The 18,615-nt window shown below is 35.8% G+C and overlaps 1 protein-coding gene across 1 annotated transcript; it reads right to left on the bottom strand.

Moving 5' to 3' along the window:
- Positions 1-3,911: 3,911 nt before the first annotated feature.
- Positions 3,912-17,284, bottom strand: LOC113345718 (DNA-directed RNA polymerase III subunit 1-like). The gene is made up of 28 exons (XM_026589402.1): positions 17,157-17,284; positions 16,940-17,069; positions 16,698-16,847; positions 16,268-16,424; positions 15,854-16,038; positions 15,582-15,694; positions 15,362-15,461; positions 14,979-15,194; positions 14,727-14,875; positions 14,463-14,604; positions 14,234-14,374; positions 13,028-13,216; positions 12,067-12,262; positions 10,887-10,980; positions 10,355-10,589; positions 10,017-10,208; positions 9,235-9,333; positions 7,837-8,040; positions 7,444-7,743; positions 6,612-6,759; positions 6,280-6,431; positions 5,920-6,075; positions 5,726-5,842; positions 5,515-5,603; positions 5,137-5,341; positions 4,781-4,983; positions 4,509-4,629; positions 3,912-4,401 (listed from the first exon to the last, which is right to left on the bottom strand). The coding sequence occupies exons 1-27, from the start codon at positions 17,234-17,236 to the stop codon at positions 4,578-4,580; spliced, it is 4,194 nt and encodes a 1,397-aa protein (XP_026445187.1). The 5' UTR covers positions 17,237-17,284; the 3' UTR covers positions 3,912-4,401; positions 4,509-4,577.
- Positions 17,285-18,615: the final 1,331 nt, after the last annotated feature.

The following is an 18,615-nucleotide window of genomic DNA, read 5'->3' as shown; positions in this document are numbered from 1 at the left end:
ATAGCTAACAACCGTAAGTCTTTAAACATACGAGACTTACCTTTAGATGATTTATACGTTATCACTAAATTATGGTGCATATGAATACTTTAGATACTTTCAATCCACGTCCAATCCTTCACTGCAAAATCACATGAAGAAATTATATGCTCAAGAGATTCTTCCTCCTTACTACACAAACGAACATTTGTTGATAACTTGAACCTTGAATGTGCTTCTAATTTTGTCAAGAGTATCGCACGCCCCTCTGAGAATCTTCCAATTTTGTGCTGCCAAGTTTGGATGCAACGACGACCTCCACAACAATTTAGCACCTTCCATCTCCTCATAACGCCTTTTAACAATTTGTTTTGTTGAGCTCACAGTGAAAGTTCCCTTGTACGCCGGCTTCCAAAAACGCTGATCATCCCATCAAGAGGATTTGGTAATCTGGTCACGTCAATACCTGCATTAGTCATGTTAGCAAGACACAAATATGTAAGGGACCAGTTGCCATTGTTTAGCATGTCGCTAACCAAAATGGAACGGTCTAAATTCTGATCTCCCAAGCTATCAACAATGATATTTTCCCCGCAACATAGATCAAAATAAAGAGATGTTTCCCTGGCATCACCAATCAGCATCCTAATATTTTTCTCAACATCATTATAAACCCACTTTATCCCCGTGAGAATAGTGGATTTAATGTAACCAACAAGCTGACCCTTTCTGTTGATAAATTTAGCTCTAAAAAATTTAACCCATCTTTTGTTCGAAGTTTTAACATTCCACCAAAGTTTTAATATTCCACCAAAGTTTCATCAACAAAGCTTTATTCATGCATCCCATCTGAGTAATACCCAGATCGCCTTCCTCATAAGGAGCACAAACTTTGTCATAAGCCACCACAAAAGCTCTCCTAACTACAGAATCACCAGTCCATAAAAAAATTACAAATCGCCATTTCACATTGATGAATAAATTTCCTAGGCCATTTATACACCGCCATATTGTGAATGGAATAACTCGCAACCACATATTTCACCATTGCCACCCTGTCTTGAAAAGAAAGAGAGTTGCCCCTTCAACCTGAGAGTTGTTCTTTTAATTTCTCCACAACATTGTTAATATGTTGATATCTAACAGTACCAAGCATTATTTGAACACCTAAATATCTATCCGGAAAAGAAGTTACATTCATCTGAAGAAAATCAGAAATTGTGTTGCGTCTATTTAAAGACCCCCCACCATAATACAATTTACTTTTCTGACGACTAACAGTTTGGCCTGGAGCTTGTTGGTAAGAATCTAGTAAAGCCACCAGATTTCTCAAGCTCTTCATGTTACCTTTGTAAAAATTAATAATATCATCCGCAAAAAATAAATGAGTAGGAGAAATACCTTTTATAGAAACCAAGTGAGTCATTTTACCTTCACTGAAAAGTTTTGAGATATTTCTACTAAAAACATCCTCAATCAAGACAAACATAAGAGGAGAAAGAGGATCACTTTGACGAACCCATCTATCTATCTTGAAAAGACCCTCCGGACTCCTATTGAAAAGAACAGAAATCCTGGCCGATTGCAAAATACTAAGAATCCACGCACACCAGTCTTCCGTAAAACCATACCTTCTAAAAACTTCCATGATAAAAGACCAACTAACCATGTCAAAAGTTTGAGTAATGTCTAGCTTTGGACCCAAATTACCATCCTTTCTCTTAATTTGCAATTCATTAATCATTTCAGAAGCAAGACTGATATTTTCATAAATGTTCCTTCCTTTCATAAAAGCAACTTGTTCTTCAGAAACCAATTTTCCCAAGACACCTCCCAATCTTGTAGCTAAGATTTTGGTAAAAATCTTAAAAAAGAAATTACTTAAAACCTATTGGCCTGAAATTAGAAAGAGCATTAGCACCTCTTACCTTAGGCAACAGCAAGCTAGAGTTAACTCCATGAGGCTTATTGTTTTGCCAACAAAACAAAATTGCCTTGATTAAATCATCACAAATAATCTCCCAACAATGTCTATAAAAGAAACCAGCAAACCCATCTGGCCCTAGAGCACCGTCAGCACCCAAACTAAAGACTACATCTTTAATTTCAACTGCCGTTGGAATCCTATCCATCCTCCTGAGTAATCCACTTCATGCTGATTATCAAATAAGGAATCTTTCAAAATAGAAGTATCCCCATTGAATTTTGCCTCATAGAAACTGACCACATGATCTCTCATTTGGTCAACATCAGAAATAGTGACTCCATTAGAATCACCAATTCAGAAGAAGGCTATTATTGGGGCGTCACACTCCATTAGAGGGGCGTCACCTAAGTAATATCAAAAATCCCTTATCTCAAATAATGTTGTAATGGCAAAACAACCCTTATGTAGTTAATTTTAATTTAATTTAATTTAATTATTACCTAATCAAATTAAGAAGATGAATTTTGTTAATTCTGGGACAGTTTTTATGGGAAAAAAAAACTAGAGAGAAGAGGAAAAAGAAAAAAATTGAAGATTTCTTTCAAAACCTAGATTTTTTGATTCACTCAACAAAAATGGATGAAACAAGTTATCAATTCGAGGTGGGTGAATCTTTGTATGATAGAGAAAACAAGTTTTACATTCCTCATGTTGGAGACCAAGAGATGGATGATTTGTTAGATGGTAGAGAGGGTTCAACACGAAGTGATGATGAATCTCAACCAATTGAAGAAATAAATCAACAAAGTGAAGAACCAATGGTTGAAAATCAACAGGTACACCGCTAAACTATCTCCCATGGGTTCAATTTTGCTCAAAACTAGCTTAAGTACGCAAAAAGTTTGAGATTTTTAGACTTTTATGGAAAATTACGGTTGGGTTTAGCTTCGTTGCCAACCGTAATTTAGGTTTACGTCTAGGTTTTGGAAGAACTCCAGACCGTAACTGGTTTCCAATAGGACAAAATTGGATTACGGTTGGTAATATGTCATGCCAAACACTTCAAAAACCCAGACGTGGGAGAATACGTCTGGAAAAAAATTCACGAACCTAGACGTAGAAGATTATGTCTGGGAAGTTTACTTCGTGAACCTAGACGTAGAAGATTACGTCTGGAAAAATTACATCATGAACCTAGACGTAATCCAATTTGAAGCTTCTTCTAAAACATCCAGGAAGAACTACGTCTAAATTAGCCTATAAGATAAACCTGGACGTAAATTCATTTTCTACGGTTGGAATTAAAAGGAACCTGGACGTGATTTCAATTTCTACGGTTGGAATGAAGAGAAACCTGGACGTAAACCAAATGCAAGCTAATTCTACGGTTTGAATTCATCCAAACCTGGACGTAAGTTCTTCAAAAACTGAAATTACGGTTGGCGAACCTAGACGTAATCGCAACGATGAAGTGAATTGAAGTTGAATTGAATTGAAATTACTGAGAAGGAAAAGGAGCAGTTTTTTTGTGAATTAGAATAGAAAAAATTAGGTTTTTAAATTTTTATTTTATTTAAGGGTAATCTAGACATTTTGTTTGTGTTAGGATATCCCATAACCTCATTTTTGGACACTAAAAATCCAAATGAAGCCCTTCTAATGGAGTGTGACGCCCCAATAATAGCCTTCATTCAGAAATAATATTAGTGCTCCTACGAATACTAGTAAGAAAGAAACTAGTATTACTAGCTCCCTGAACCAGCCAATTATTACGAGATTTTTGCTTCAACATAGTTGCCAACTGAAGTCTAGAGTTATTCAGCACCACTGCCGCATCCTTCATAGCATTTAGCTTTCAACTACATGCGTATTGTCAAAGAATACTATGGTACTCCGACGAGTTGCAGAGTTAAAAAATGCATGTGCAACACCTAAACCCCACATTGTGTAGGAAATTCAAACAGTGTGTTTTAGATTTTAGTGCAACACAATTAGTGATGGAGAGTAACACAGAAACTCATGTTGTGATCTGATTTTATTTATCTTTCTCAAGCTTTAAGCTGGTGTTAGTCTTGCACTGAAATTTCATCATCTTCAAGTTACAATACTGGAAAGCAGGATTCAAAATTGATTTTTAGTAACTATATCATCGTTTACAAAGCTTCGAATCATTTGGGATAGTAAGCAACGAACACTTCAGATCCAGATTATACCAGTGCCAAATCACTTCGCGCATAAATTCCAAATTCAACATATTGTAACATCACGATGGCGCCACATCACATTCTTACCTCTTTCAGTAGACCCATCTGCCACTGAAGTGTTTCCTTGATACGAATTTTGTGTCCACTTTCTGCCTTCTAATCACATATCTCCAGCCAACTACTCCAAGTATTGCCATGTATTGTCATTAGGTTTTCTTTTTCATTTATCAATGACGCCAGTTATGTGTTTAGCAGCATATTTTTCCACTTAAGCCAACATCGCCTATATACCTGAGAAATACAATCAGCACAAGTTTAAGCACTAACATGTACTAACAGATCAAATAATGACTTAAGTAGGTAATAAAGCTATTATTGTATTCAAAAAGCATACTTACTGTTGTACCAAGTCCTGATGATGAAAAGACTCCAACATGTTGAAAAATGAAATCTTTGTCACTTCATCATCACGAGAAAATTGATTCAGGCCCGTAATCAAGTTGCGGGACATGCTCAAGTCTGATAAAATGAAGAACATTTAGGTTTTCCGCAGGCTTCTAAAAGTTCATATAGTAATTTACAAAAAAGTACTCTGTATATCATACTACCATAAACATGAAATGTTTCAGCAGCAATATTAAGATGAGAAATGGATAAATACGTATATTACCTTTGTCTAATTTTAAGTATTCCAGTGCCTATCTGCATTGGAATACCCATGATGATGCATTCGCTCACCCCTTCAATCTTGTCATCTCTTCCGTTTACTGAAGCATTAAATAGATGATCCGCCGTTTTTTCAAATGACGCCAACATAAGCACACTTTCTTTCATCTTTTGGATGCCAAATCTTGTGATACCTAACACCTCACCCTGTTGCCACAATAACCAGATCAGATATTACATAACATCTTTTGAAGACTAAAAACCAATAATATCGCCATGTCGGATTCAAAGGCCGTCCAGTTTAAAGATTTTGAAATAATAATGCATGAATTATAGACAAAATGGAACCAAGTAACTCACTTTCGATGTCATTAAATCCCCTAAAAGCATCATGTGGCGAATGTCTATGGTCATTCCATGCCCTTTCATGGTGTAATTTATTTCATCAATGATGCATTTTCTCGCAGCCTCGATTCCAAGTGTTTCTTGGACTTCTATGATATGGTTACTTGTTGTGTTACATCCATCAACTCCAAGAGTCCCCATGACAGCTCGAAGGTTAGTACTGTGAGCACACATTACCCCCGTAAGATTCACATGCAGATAATAAAAACAGATCATGCAACTTTAGTAAACATGATTTTGTAGCCATCCGAATAATAATATCGAGGTTAAGTGCAAGATTTTCATGATTTATCAATATCATCCACAAAAAATAGGAGATGAAAAAAAACTAACCCTTCCACAAGCAAGTTGTGCTCGCCCGTCTCCTTACCGCGCTTATCCTTAAGCTTATTTATAATTGCACGTTCAACTGTTGGTATGCCCTGCATGTAAAAAGACAAAAAATGAAGAAGTTTAAATTGCAAACCCTTAGCTCTAAGCCGCTCCAGTGGATTATCAACTATATTAATTGATGTATTCTTTAGAACAACATGTCATATCTCACCATTACAATGACCTTGGGAAGCATAGATTTCAGCGAGTGCAATTCAAAATGAATCTTAGTTCTATCATCCACAGGAGCATGAATTCTCAGCTTTCTATCATTCAATACCTCGACATGCTGTGACAACATAAAGTGTAATGTTATAGTGATGGCATGTAGAATGACAAAAACATTCAAGGCGGTACAATACACACCTGGGCCTTTAATTTTGCTTTAGGATGGCGCCAAATAGATTGCTGTACACTGTGAGCAGAGATCTTCAACTGTGAACGTTGAATCAATTCTATGTCCAACGTAACAAGTATGCATGCTTGTCTCGATGTGAAAATGATTTTCATGCTTTCTGCAATCTGCGAGCAAACGTCAAGACTCACATGATCTATGTACATTTGAACTCCCGTAGGAAAACAATGTTCAGATAAAACTCAACCAATCAACATATGTAACCCACGGACGTGTGATTTTTCTTCACAAAAGGATGCATGCAAATGTGGAATCTCAATGGGATAAAATCTGAGATCGACATAGTACAAAAATGCTCATGAAAAACATACCTCGCCCAAAACTGTTTTCTCAATACAGCCTTGCACTAGTCGGGCAGATTTAGCATCATTTTTACATTCAAGTGTAGCGGTAATAATGGGTGTACTGATATTTTTAGCGCCGTTAATGATTTCCTTGATGCGAGGAACTCCAAGTGTAACATCTGATGCCCGAGTTAATGGATCACATTACTACCCCCCCTCAAGACTGTGATGAACTAGAGAAATGCACCATAGATTGCCAGGAAATGGAACTAAAAATAAACTCCAAGGAAATAAATCTAGCTTAGAGTTGCATAAAAGGAAAAAAAATATTAGAATTATTGACATCATATAGAGGATACTCATGCTAGCAACTCCAGCAAAGTGGAAAGTTTTCAGGGTCATCTGTGTTCCAGGTTCTCCGATACTTTGAGCTCCAATAGCTCCGATTGCAGATCCAGCTTCAATTCTCTTTAAATGGTAACGAGAAATACAGGTTTCTAAAAAAACCTACAATTTAAATTGAAGAATCAAAATACGTGGTGGTAACCACAGACGTAAGGGGGTACATATCGTACTGCATGACTAAGCCACGCAGGTTATTACTTATGCCACTGCAATCCTATCATGAACTATCAAGCGTCTATAACTGTGACGTTACTTCTTAATAGAAATATTGATGCAAAATAATTGGACTTGTTGAACTCCTTATATTATCTGGGTTGTAAGACAAAGCAAACAGCTCCGTTGACCCAAAGGTCCACTGAGTAAATGGGCATTATACTACAATTTGCAAACATCCTAGCAATTATGAGGGTTTAACAAATCCATCAAGGAGTTGATAGATTAGAAGATCATAAGGCTTGTATAAGATCGAGATAGTGGCTTGCTGTCCATACTCTCTTGGGAGTTCTATTCCAAAACTAGCAACAGTTCAAGTGTTGATTATGGACTTAAATAGAGATATGAAAATATTTATACTATCAGTTAAAAACATCAGGAATGTCAAGCTCATATTACATGATATCGTAATTACTAATTAGGAATTTGGAACCATTATTTGCAGGTAGTTCCATAAAAAACCCATAAATATTTCGGTGCATGAATATTACAAGTTGAACATATGGTTGATCATGAGAAAGTTACTTGAAAAAATAAGTAGTTATGCTTATATACAGGTATTTGTAGGTTTACCTGTAGCTGTTGCAAAGTAATTCCAGCTATATTTGCAGAGACCTTTTCTAGAGACTCAGAGCCCCTTTTCTCTCCATCCAATTGCAAATCCCTTCTTGTGTTCTTCAGTGAAGTGATGCATTTACCAAGAAAACCACCTTCTTTATTTTGCATAAAACCTTCTTCATCCAACAGAGATTTCTTAAAGGCATCAGAGCAACCACCTTCTGGGGTCATATCATGTTTTGAGAGTCTAGCTACAACAAGTTCGAAGATCTCTGTAGGAGACAAGCTGGAATGACCTCTGGCAGGGCAGGTAGCCTGTGCAAGGGGTATAGATCTGAGAGTTCAGTACATATATGTATATATTTGGTAACCACAAAGAAGGTGAAAATTAGTTAAAAGAAACTGAACCTTCACTTTCATGTATAATCTATCCAAATTTAAGGGAGTTCCATCCTTTCCTTCCATTCTAGAGGGATCCATGCCATCATCTCCATAGAGAAATTGGACAACACCACCACTAGCACTGCGAACTGTATTATCATAATGAATCGAAAGATCTTCCAAGGCTTTGATCAATCTACGAGACATGTACCCAGTGTCAGCAGTTTTCACCTGCAACAGTTACAAATTTGCTCTATCTGTAAGACACAAAGGTGCAAATGGCTAATGAGAGTACACACTACTCTAAAGCATTAGAAAAGCATAACATGACATGTAACAAATTGAGCAACTAAAAAGTATAAAAATTGATTCATCACTGCAGATAACATCAGCAGCTATGGATGATAAAGGGAACACACTCGATACACATAAAAGAATATCCTCAGTTTGAATATGTCTAATACACCAGCTTAATGAAGTTACATTAGGAAACAGAAATTAATCCCTAAGCGGAAGACAACATTTTGTATCAAAGTACCGTTCTCCTTTCAGCACTTTTTTCTATGCTACCTTGAGAAATGGATGCACGATTTGCTTTCACCCTAAGTTATGGCTGCAAATTACCTTTTAATGAGAGTACACACTACTCTAAAGCATTAGAAAATGACAACATTTTGTAAGACGCAAAGGTGCAAATGGCTAATGAGAGTACACACTACTCTAAAGCATAGAAAAGCATAACATGACATGTAACAAATTTAGCAACTTAGCAACTGAAAAGAATAAAAATTGATTCATCACTGCTGATAACATCAGCAACTATGGATGATAAAGGGAACACACTCGATACACATAAAAGAATATCCTCAGTTTGAATATGTCTAATACACCAGCTTAATGAAGTTACATTAGGAAATAGAAATTAAACCCTAAGCGGAAGACAACATTTTGTATCGAAGTATTGCTCTCCTTTCAGCATTTTTTCTATGCTACCTTGAGAAAATGGATGCACGATTCGCTTTCACCCTCAGTTATGGCTGCTAATTACCTTTTAATTTATATTGTCGTAGTCCACGTAGACCATTGGAAGGATACACTGGGAAACAATTTTTGGAGATTCTTTTAACATTAACAGAAGAAACGTACGTGGCTTTTAGTTCAGATAATGACCATTCATACAAAAAAAGAAACAGAAACTAATCATGCTTGCATGCGACTTACATTAATAAGGTATGTTATGACAGTTGAGAGCTAGGAAATTTTGTAGACGGCTTATATATATGTGTATATCGAACAAACGCAAAACATATATTCAAAACAAGCAAACAAAATCAATGAAACGGTACAATTAGGCTAACAATCTCGAGCAAACTTTGGTGTTCAAAAATATGATACAAATAAATTGACCAGATTGAAGAAAGTTACCGCAGTATCCACAAGACCTTCACGCCCTCCCATAGTATGGAAGAAAAATTCAGTGGCAGTCAAGCCAGTGTAGAATGAGTTCTCAACAAAACCTTTCGCCTGAAAGTATATTAAATATCTCAGCAATATCTAACTACGACGTTTGCTTCACCAACTGAATAAGACAAAGAAACTTATCTCTTGGAAAAGAGACAACATATCCTGGGATAAGAATCATAGGGAAAAAGATAGACCGACCCTTCCCCTTCCTATTTTAAGAAACCGAGGAGGATAGATAGAAAATAGATGAAATGGAAGAAATCCAAGTGAAAGTGGAATTTATCCTTCGCTTTCTCCCTTTCCATTCACCGGTTTCGTCCAGATCCTCCTGTTCTTCCTAGCACAGAGGAGGGGAAGGTTTATTTTGGTGGATCATTCTGGTTACAAAGATCAAACACAGTCAATGAAGATGAATTACTGCAGGAATAAGCTTTGATAAACAGAAAACGATATTACGCGTGTCAGTTTGTTTTATAAGTAATCTCATCCTCAACATGTATGCTAGATGAATGCCACTTTTACATGATACCAGCTCATGCCATTTATAACTACACAAATCTATAGTGGCAAACAAAATTGAATGTTTGCATGCTTCAAAATTATTATTTGAAGGAATAATGCACCAGGAAACTAATTCCTGAAAGATATGCATTGAATAAAGAAATAAAAGCAATAAAAAGGATACTTGAACGAGAACAAAAGATAATAGTATATGAATAGTGAAAAAGAGAAATTGAACTTGCATCAGGTGTGACTGAGTTCCTAGGGAAGTGGGGAAGACTTCGATCAATAAAGCCGTTCATGGCACGGCGGCCCCCAACTGATTGTTGACCAACACATGCAATCATCTGAGTAATATTACTAGGAGACCCTTTGGATCCACATTGTGACATAATCAAAGGGCTATTCCTCCAATGTAGGTTTTCCATACAAACCTGAAACCAGTTAAAAGGAGAAATAAACAAACACACTACAATAACAGTGAAATTACACAAGTATAAACTAACACTTAATCACCAATATTTATTCATATCTTCTAAATATAAATATTAAGCAATTGCAACCAATTATTGTAACTTACTGTTGCAGCCTTTTCCCTGATATTATTCAGAATACCAGTTATCTCAGCTTCCAGTGTTTGAGCGGCATCACAACCTGGTTGAAGTTCAAGTTTTCCTGTCTTGTAATGCTCAATCAATTTATCACACTTTTCTTTACCTTTATCAATTTTTTTTTGTTTTTTATCGCTTAGAGACTTTCCAGGTTGGACATCACTAATACCAATCGAGAACCCATGGTTCCCAATCCAACGGGCACTTCAAGGAAGAAAAATAATAATTAAGAGTGTAAGTACAAGTACGGATCTTAGTTTTTAGGAAGAATCAACTAAATGAGATACAAGGCATATGTCAATGTGGGGCTTAGGCAATTTCATTAAGCAGGATAAGAAAAACATCAAATAAAACAAAGGTAACCATACATGACCTAGTGATTGTGTCAAATAAGCAATCATCAGAAGTGATAGATAAGTAAAGAAAATCATACGAGAAACAAAGAGATCATAAGCTTATATATCTGATGCAGGGGCATCAATACCTGTGAAGGGTTATTACCTCAATTTGGCTAGACGGTTCATACAAGATGCAGCCGCATGTGCATCATAATCTCTAAGAAGAACTGAGAAAAGTCCATCTTTATTGCCATTTCCTAGCCGTCGATTCAAGGGGGAAAAAGAAAAAGTCAACTAACGATCAAATATGATGTGGCACAATATAGGCTTTTTACATGCAATCCCACAATAGAGAGATAGATCTCTAACGAACAACAAATTGACAACATAGATATACAGACTACAAGACACAATGACCGATGCTAGATATTATAACTAGGGTGGATCAAGTTTTGCTCTGAAAACTGATAACTGACAAAAGTTGAACAATAGTGCCAGAGAACAAGCATAATGTTGAATCATGTAAATGTGAATCATTCAATAAACGTTTGCTTGTCTATTCTATTGAATGCTTGAGCGTGTGGGAGAAATGACCAGTTGAATCATGTAAATGTGAACAGCCAATTGGAAAATTTTCACAAACCAAACCGCAACTGAAAAGTGAAGGTTCTCTGGGCCATCAATTAACTCAATACCTCTCTGTGTCAAGATTTAAAAGAGGTTGAGTACTCTAGGATGTAGCGATTTACTTGCCAGTGACAACTTTTTTACAAGATTGAATAATAATACTCCCTCCGTCCCACTCCTAAGTGACCTATTTGAAATTTGCACAATTTTTAAGGCAAGCAAGGAAAATAGTATTTTTAATCATTTTTTACAATTATACCCTTATGAATAATAACTAGTGAAATTTAAAAATGGTTTATCTCTCAAAATACTCCACGGATGTTCGCAAATTTCATACAATTGAAAAGCATTTTAAAACACCTACGTAACGAATATAAACATGCCTATCAAATTATACATATTTCATATATTATTTATAATTAACTAAAAGGATAATTCCGGAATATCTCATTGTTTAGTGATATAGGTCACTTATAATTGGGACAAAATCTAAAATCAAATAGGTCACTTAGGAGTGGGACGGAGGGAGTAGTAGATGCCCGAGATGCTTCATAATGTAGCTAGTCTAAACAAACCCTCCCAAACTAAATATATCAATTGTTATAAATCACATGCAAATAAATAAGTGTTGTAGCAGTTCAATTCAACTGATAATGACGAAATAAAATAAACAGATCTAGCAACGATTAGATAAATGAGGAGAGAAAGGAACCTACCTAAAGTAGCTTTACCCAGTTGCCCACATATAAGTTCACTATTCCGAAAATAGACAAATCCATCGTTTGGACACAATGTTTCTCTGCCCTTATTATAAGATTTTTCAAAAACCGTGAGGTTCACAAAGACCCTCATCTGAGCATGAGGACGAATTAGAACGTTGAATAGTTGTTTTCCAGTCCAAAGCTCTACTGGCTGTTAATTCCAAATTCTTATAAATAAGTTCAAATTGAAATAATAGATGTAAAGAGCAATGGGATAGGACAAAACAATGAAATTCAAACAAGATTTAACAAATTTGTAAGAAAAAAGTAAACGAAAAGATAAAGAAAACCGCAGTTGAAGAGACAGCCAGCATCTAACTAAACATAATATTACAAGCCAAATATAGACATATTTGAAACAATTAAGAAACACAGCTGGCATTCACATCATATTTCAAAATTAAAAGAAAAAAATCAAAATATTCCAACTATTCTGCATAATGGAAGCCACGTTCGATGTCTGCGCCCATTTGGATGATGATCCCGTTGGTGAATCTCTTGATTTAAGAAGTGGAAAATAGAAATAATCCTTCTTACAATTTATGAAATGGCAAATTCATGCTGCTGACACAATCTATTAAATGTTTACGGGGTGCTCTATTTGACAAAATTGAGTTCTATGTAGATAGAATTGATATGCTAAGGCAACATGCATATACTCACCCTGAAAAACAATATTAAAGTCAAAAAAAAATAAAATTGGCACGTTTTCTACTTGATAGCATTAGCATTGTAGCAGAAAGATAGTTATTCCCTAACGAAAATAGGTTAAGGGAACCACGTAGAACTCAGTGTGACAAAAAGAAGATCTCTGACAGAAACGCTAACCCTGATCCTCACTATGGATCCTCTTTATAATGATGAAGGTTGATTATTATATCTGTGATAGCAGTGCATTACCAGGCCCTGTGTTTACCTTAATTAAAGCTGGTGTTGGCAAATCAATAGCATCCATAGCATCACCCATATAAGAACACATAAGTGAAAAGGATGCACGGTCATAGAATGTATCCCTTCTTGTAATGAGAAATGAAGATGTCAGAAAATCTTGAGTAGATGCGACCAATATTTCTCCATTTTTTGGTGTACACAAATTATTCTGCACCTGCCAAGTGCCAACCAAACACAGAGATGTCCGATATGATTATATGGGAAACTTTGTCGAAACTAAACGAAAATAATTAGGAACATGTGAACTGAAAAAACTTGATATAGATATGTATTTACAATCTTTTCATATCATAGAACTTCAAAAAGTATGCAAACCCCTGTAAGCACACTTCGTTTGGTAAAATTGGTGAAATCGATTTGGTGATTCAAGATATAACTTGCTTGCAATCTCAGAAAGGCAAAACAATTCCAGTACTGAAGTGAATTAAACATTTAAACATCAAAACAAAGTAACAGATAATTTCCCATGCTTGATACTGGGTAAGGTCTAAACAGCTGTGTGCATAAACTGATCTCAGTAAGCATCATCATTCCCATGCTTTAAAGGAATGTAAATGAGATGCTGGGGACTGTGCAAATGAAGGTTTGTGTGAAGGATTTAACAAACCCGAGGATTATATGAAGAAAAGTTATACGAGCTAGATCAATCAGCTCTGTATATGTTCAAAAGGTGCAAATGATATCAAGGACTTCTTGCGAGAAGCCAAGAACTGATGTAGAAAAACTTTGCTGTAATACGTCTACAATCTTTACCAAATTTACATTGGTCGACACTCAACATCATACGTACACATCATCAAAGAAGTCAGTATTTGGTATATCTCCGGATCCAAGTGTTACTGTCATCCATATGCAGTCAGAGATTACTAAATGACTTCCCCAGAACAAGACACGGGTAAGAAGCACAACAACAAAAAAATAAAGTGGGTAACAAAGTGATTTTGGTAAAAACATGCACAACAACCTCTATTTGAAATTGGATGCAGGTGATTGACATTTAAATGCATTAGTCAGATAATTTTTTTGACATTTAATCATGTTTAGTTCATCGCAAATACACATCACAAGCAAAACATTAGACATATAGAACACTCAATAAACGAGCTGCGCAGAACATTTATAACACAGAAACCCATAAAAAGAACTAAAGAACAAAGTTTGCAGCATTTACCCCCATCAGCATGAGAGCCTCTGTTCGAGCCTCTTCTGTTTGAGGAACATGCATATTCATCTCATCACCATCGAAGTCAGCATTGTACGGATTACAAACAGATTCATTGAACCTCAATGTTCTCCAAGGCATTATTTTTGCCTACAAGCATTTTCCTGATGAAATCAGTAGGACAGCAAAAAAGGGAAAAATTATTAAACACAGCCCGAACAAGAAGGTAAGAAAATACCCTGTGGGACATGATAGACATTCGATGCAAGCTAGGCTGACGATTAAATAAAACAACGTCCCCGTCTTCTAAATGTCTTTCTACAGTATCACCGTATTTGAGTGCATCGGCGTAACCTTTCCGTCTACCATATCTCAGATTCCTGAAGAAGGATCAGGCGACTCAAAGTGAATTGCATAAATTTTTTACAAAAAAAAAAAAGAGGATAAAGAGATCAGAGTTTTTTCATGCAATCCTTAGGGTAAGATGCATGATAGGACGTACTGCAATGAACCACTAGCTAGTCTAATAAAGTTCGCTCCTGGATATTTTTGAGGACCATTAGCAACACATTTCCTTAGCTTCTCTATGTTGTACTGTGATACTAGCTCTGGATATGTTAAGACTTGAGCAATCAAGATAGGTATGCCCACCTGAAACAACCAAAAACCCATTCAACTGACGGGTTAGCTAATAAGATTAGATGCACGAACAAATATAGTGCATAAAAAAGTCAAAGTGTTAAAAACATGTAACCTCAGTAATCTTAAGATTTGGATCAGGTGAGATGACAGTCCTGGCAGTATATTCAACACGTTTTCCAGATAAGTTCCCACGGAATCGCCCCTGTTTCCCTTTGAGACGCTGGATGAACCCTCGTAACGGTTTTGAGGACTGCATACTTAGGGGGACACCACGGACATCACTATTGATATACTGAGCAACCTCAACTTGGAGTAATTCCCAAGCAGCCTGAACAAGTCCAAGTATATGGTAATAAAGATTAGCGCATAATAGATAGTCCTCAGAAACTACAATAGGAAAGTACGCAAATTGTATTCATTAGCAGTATTGTCAATAAAAACCAATACCACAAATATTTAGTAAAACTACAAACAATGTGGAGCGCTGAAATGTACCAAACATTTAGATGTGGGACTCGTGCAATGTAAGTCTTGCCGAAGGGAAGTATTTGCTTGAATAATTGTATTTAGTTTGGAAGTGATATCATCTTCATTACTGCAGAAGAAGCACATAGATATAAACAAGTCACTTTAAAAAATCAGGTGAAAAAATCAAGACCAATTATAGTAACAACACAGCAGTAGACTTAAAATGTGCCACTTAAATAAACCCAACCTATTTTTTCCTCCATCAACAAAAGCAGAAGGGCGGATTGCAATAGGCGGCACTAAAATGTCTGTGATAATGAGTTTCTCAGGTCTATCACTGAGGTATAGCAGGTCACAGTCCTGCAGCACAAAGAACATGAGATGAACAAGAAGAAAAGGTGCAAGAAACAGAGAATCGAGCTAATGAATCGTGTAACATTTCTTGCATTGGCATTTGATTTTGCAAGGGGTTCACTCCCATATTATGTACCTAAAACCATCATCAGTAGAAGATCATACCTGATCAAGTATTCTTCTAAACAGATCAAGTACTCTAACAGGGTTGAGAACATAAACAACTGTAAAGGATGTCCTGGAGTCTTTTGCCTTAGAAATTGCTGCCTCGCATTCCTCCTTCACCCCATCCATAAGTTTTGAGCGATCGTGAACAATACCCATAACAGTTCCTGATTTTTTCACCACACCTGCGGTACAGATTTCAAGCAAGAAAAATCTTCAAAATACTCACCGCTGCTACTTCCGTGTGACTTTAATAATGTTTCAGACCGTCAAACTTTACGTACTGTTCACATGTTTACAACATTTTACAAATTTCGCGGTTTTGTTATTAACAGAAAAATTCAGCCAAAGAACAGTAGTATGTAATATGTCTAACTCTGAAATAAATAGATGATAGATAGATAGACGGCAAACCATTAATGTATCCACATCGGCTGCATTTTTTAGGTTTACACTTATTTAGTATTGCCTTAGCTAGGCCAGTCTTCTGCAGAGCCTCCAATTTGGGATTTCTCATCTTCTTTAAGTAACTTATACGATCTCTCTCCGACAGAAGTATTCGAGCGCAAGACTGGTAAAAATTTACAATAACATCACTCATAAGAATACCGATAATGATAACGCATGACTGAACCAATCAGTAACTAATATATAAGAAATAGCATTGCTCCTTATTTACTATAACTGAACCGCCTTACAGGTTCAAAAACAAACCAGGAACACACTACTGGAAATTTGATTACCTTACATATGCACTTGAGAACATTAAGAATAGCGTTGATAACTAAATCGCCTTACAGGTTCAAACAACAAACTAGGAACACACTACTGGAAATTTGATTACCTTACATACGCACTTGAGAACGTTAAGAATAGCGTTGAAGTATCCAACATTGAAAACAGGAAGAATGAGATGAAAGTATCCGTAATGTCCTGGACAATCTGTAAGGCTCCCATGGCATGTTGCACAGGTAATGAACTTGTTTGCAGGACCCTGTAAACCCATAAGTATTTCATTTACATTTACATACTCATAATAGAAAGTTTTCAAAATCAATAAATTAGAATATGATTAGTAAAACATACCATACGAGAATCGAGCAAAGCGTTTTTCTTTGGCTTTCTGTCTTGATCATAGAAACCACTATTGAACACTTGAAGTTCAGAAGCTTTCATAATTTCAGTACCAGACATCATCGAAAACTGTATACTTTTACTGCAAATTCGAGGATTGGAAATTTTAATTTCATGTTCAATTGAATCAAACATTTTAGTGATTTATAGACTTGGAAAATTTACTTACATTTTTCTAGGTCCAACATCTTCTACATAAGGTTGTTTAGTGAATTGGATTTCGGCGTCTGTCTGTGTGAAAGACGCCATTGATAGTGATAGCCCTGAGCAGCAAAACTAAAATAACCCTAATAGTTTCCGACAGGGAAAAATATGTGAAATATACTAATAAAGAGGTGGGAAAAAGTCTTGATGACGATGTGGGAGTGTGGGACACTACCATACAGGTTGTTTTTTTTCCTGATAAGTCAAAAATATATTATTCCAAATAGATAGCAAAATTTACAAGGATAAAAGAAGAAGATTATTATTGGGGCGTCACAATCCAATAGAGGAGTTTTACTTGGATTCTTAATGTCCAAAAAGTAGTTATGGGGTTATCCTAACACATATACAAAATGTCTAGTTTACCCTTTAACTAAATAAAACTTAAAAACCGTAGAAGTGATTTTACGTCCAGGTTAGGATTAATTTCAACAGTAAAATTTTATTTGCATGTAGTTTAACGTCCAGGTTTGGATTAGTTTCTAACCGTAGAAGCTCATTTTACGTCCAGGTTTCTTTTAATTCCAACCGTAAAATCCGACTTTACGTCCAGTTTTCTTTTAATTCCAACCATAGAAGTGATTTTACGTCCAGGTTTAGTTGAATTTCAACCGTAATTTTCAATTTTACGTCTAGGTTTAGTTGAATTCCAACCGTAATTTTCAATTTTACGTCTAGGTTTAGTTTACTAAATTTTCCTTTCGTCAACCTAGCCGTAAATTTCAATTTTACGTCCAGGTTCCTTTTAATTCCAACCGTAGAAATTGATTTTACGTTCAGGTTTTGATTGATTCCAACCGTAGAAATTGGTTTTACGTCCAGGTTTGGATTGATTCCAACCGTAGAAATTAATTATTATCTAATTAAATAAAATTAAAATTAACTAAAGGGTTATTCGGTCATTACAAAATTATTTGAGATAAGAGATTTTTGATATTACTTCTGGGTGCCTATTAGGTGACGCCCCTCTAATGGAATGTGACGCCCCAATAATAGACTTCTAAAAGAAGGACCCAAAAACTTATAAACTAATGAAATCTATAATAAGCAACATTTGGATATTCAACAGAAATCAAAAAATGAGGCTTCCATCAAAATGTAAACCTTCACCATTGTCAAGTAAACAACCCTTCTTCGTCATTATATCCGCTGAAAAATTAGCCTCTGTGAAGGTATGAATAAACCTTATTGAATCATAGTGTCTACGCTGCCATACTAGGACTGAACTGCATAATTACTTTAATAAAATATATAAAAAAATAACCTGGCCAAATTGCGGTATACCAGATTAATTTGGCTATATCTAATGAGACTAAAATGAGGTCATTTTGAAGTAAAACATAAAACCTCTTAATCACATATTTATAAAATGGTTAATATATTCCTGCTTAATTAACACTAAAAAAATCTGATTAGGTTAATTA

Source organism: Papaver somniferum, unplaced genomic scaffold (genome assembly GCF_003573695.1).
Source record: "Papaver somniferum cultivar HN1 unplaced genomic scaffold, ASM357369v1 unplaced-scaffold_83, whole genome shotgun sequence".
Taxonomy (NCBI): domain Eukaryota; kingdom Viridiplantae; phylum Streptophyta; class Magnoliopsida; order Ranunculales; family Papaveraceae; genus Papaver; species Papaver somniferum.
Note: the sequence above shows the minus strand (reverse complement) of the source record. Positions and strands in the feature narration are given on the sequence as shown.

What these genes read in the sequence shown, in the direction of transcription:
- LOC113345718 (XM_026589402.1), bottom strand. Translation starts at nt 17,236, where the DNA reads ATGGCGTCTTTCACACAGACAGACGCCGAAATCCAATTCACTAAACAA. An exon ending in GTCCCACATCTAAATGTTTG is followed by an intron (nt 15,195 to 15,361) that starts GTACATTTCAGC and finishes GGACTTGTTCAG; the next exon opens with GCTGCTTGGGAATTACTCCA. An exon ending in GGAACTCAGTCACACCTGAT is followed by an intron (nt 9,334 to 10,016) that starts GCAAGTTCAATT and finishes ATATACTTTCAG; the next exon opens with GCGAAAGGTTTTGTTGAGAA.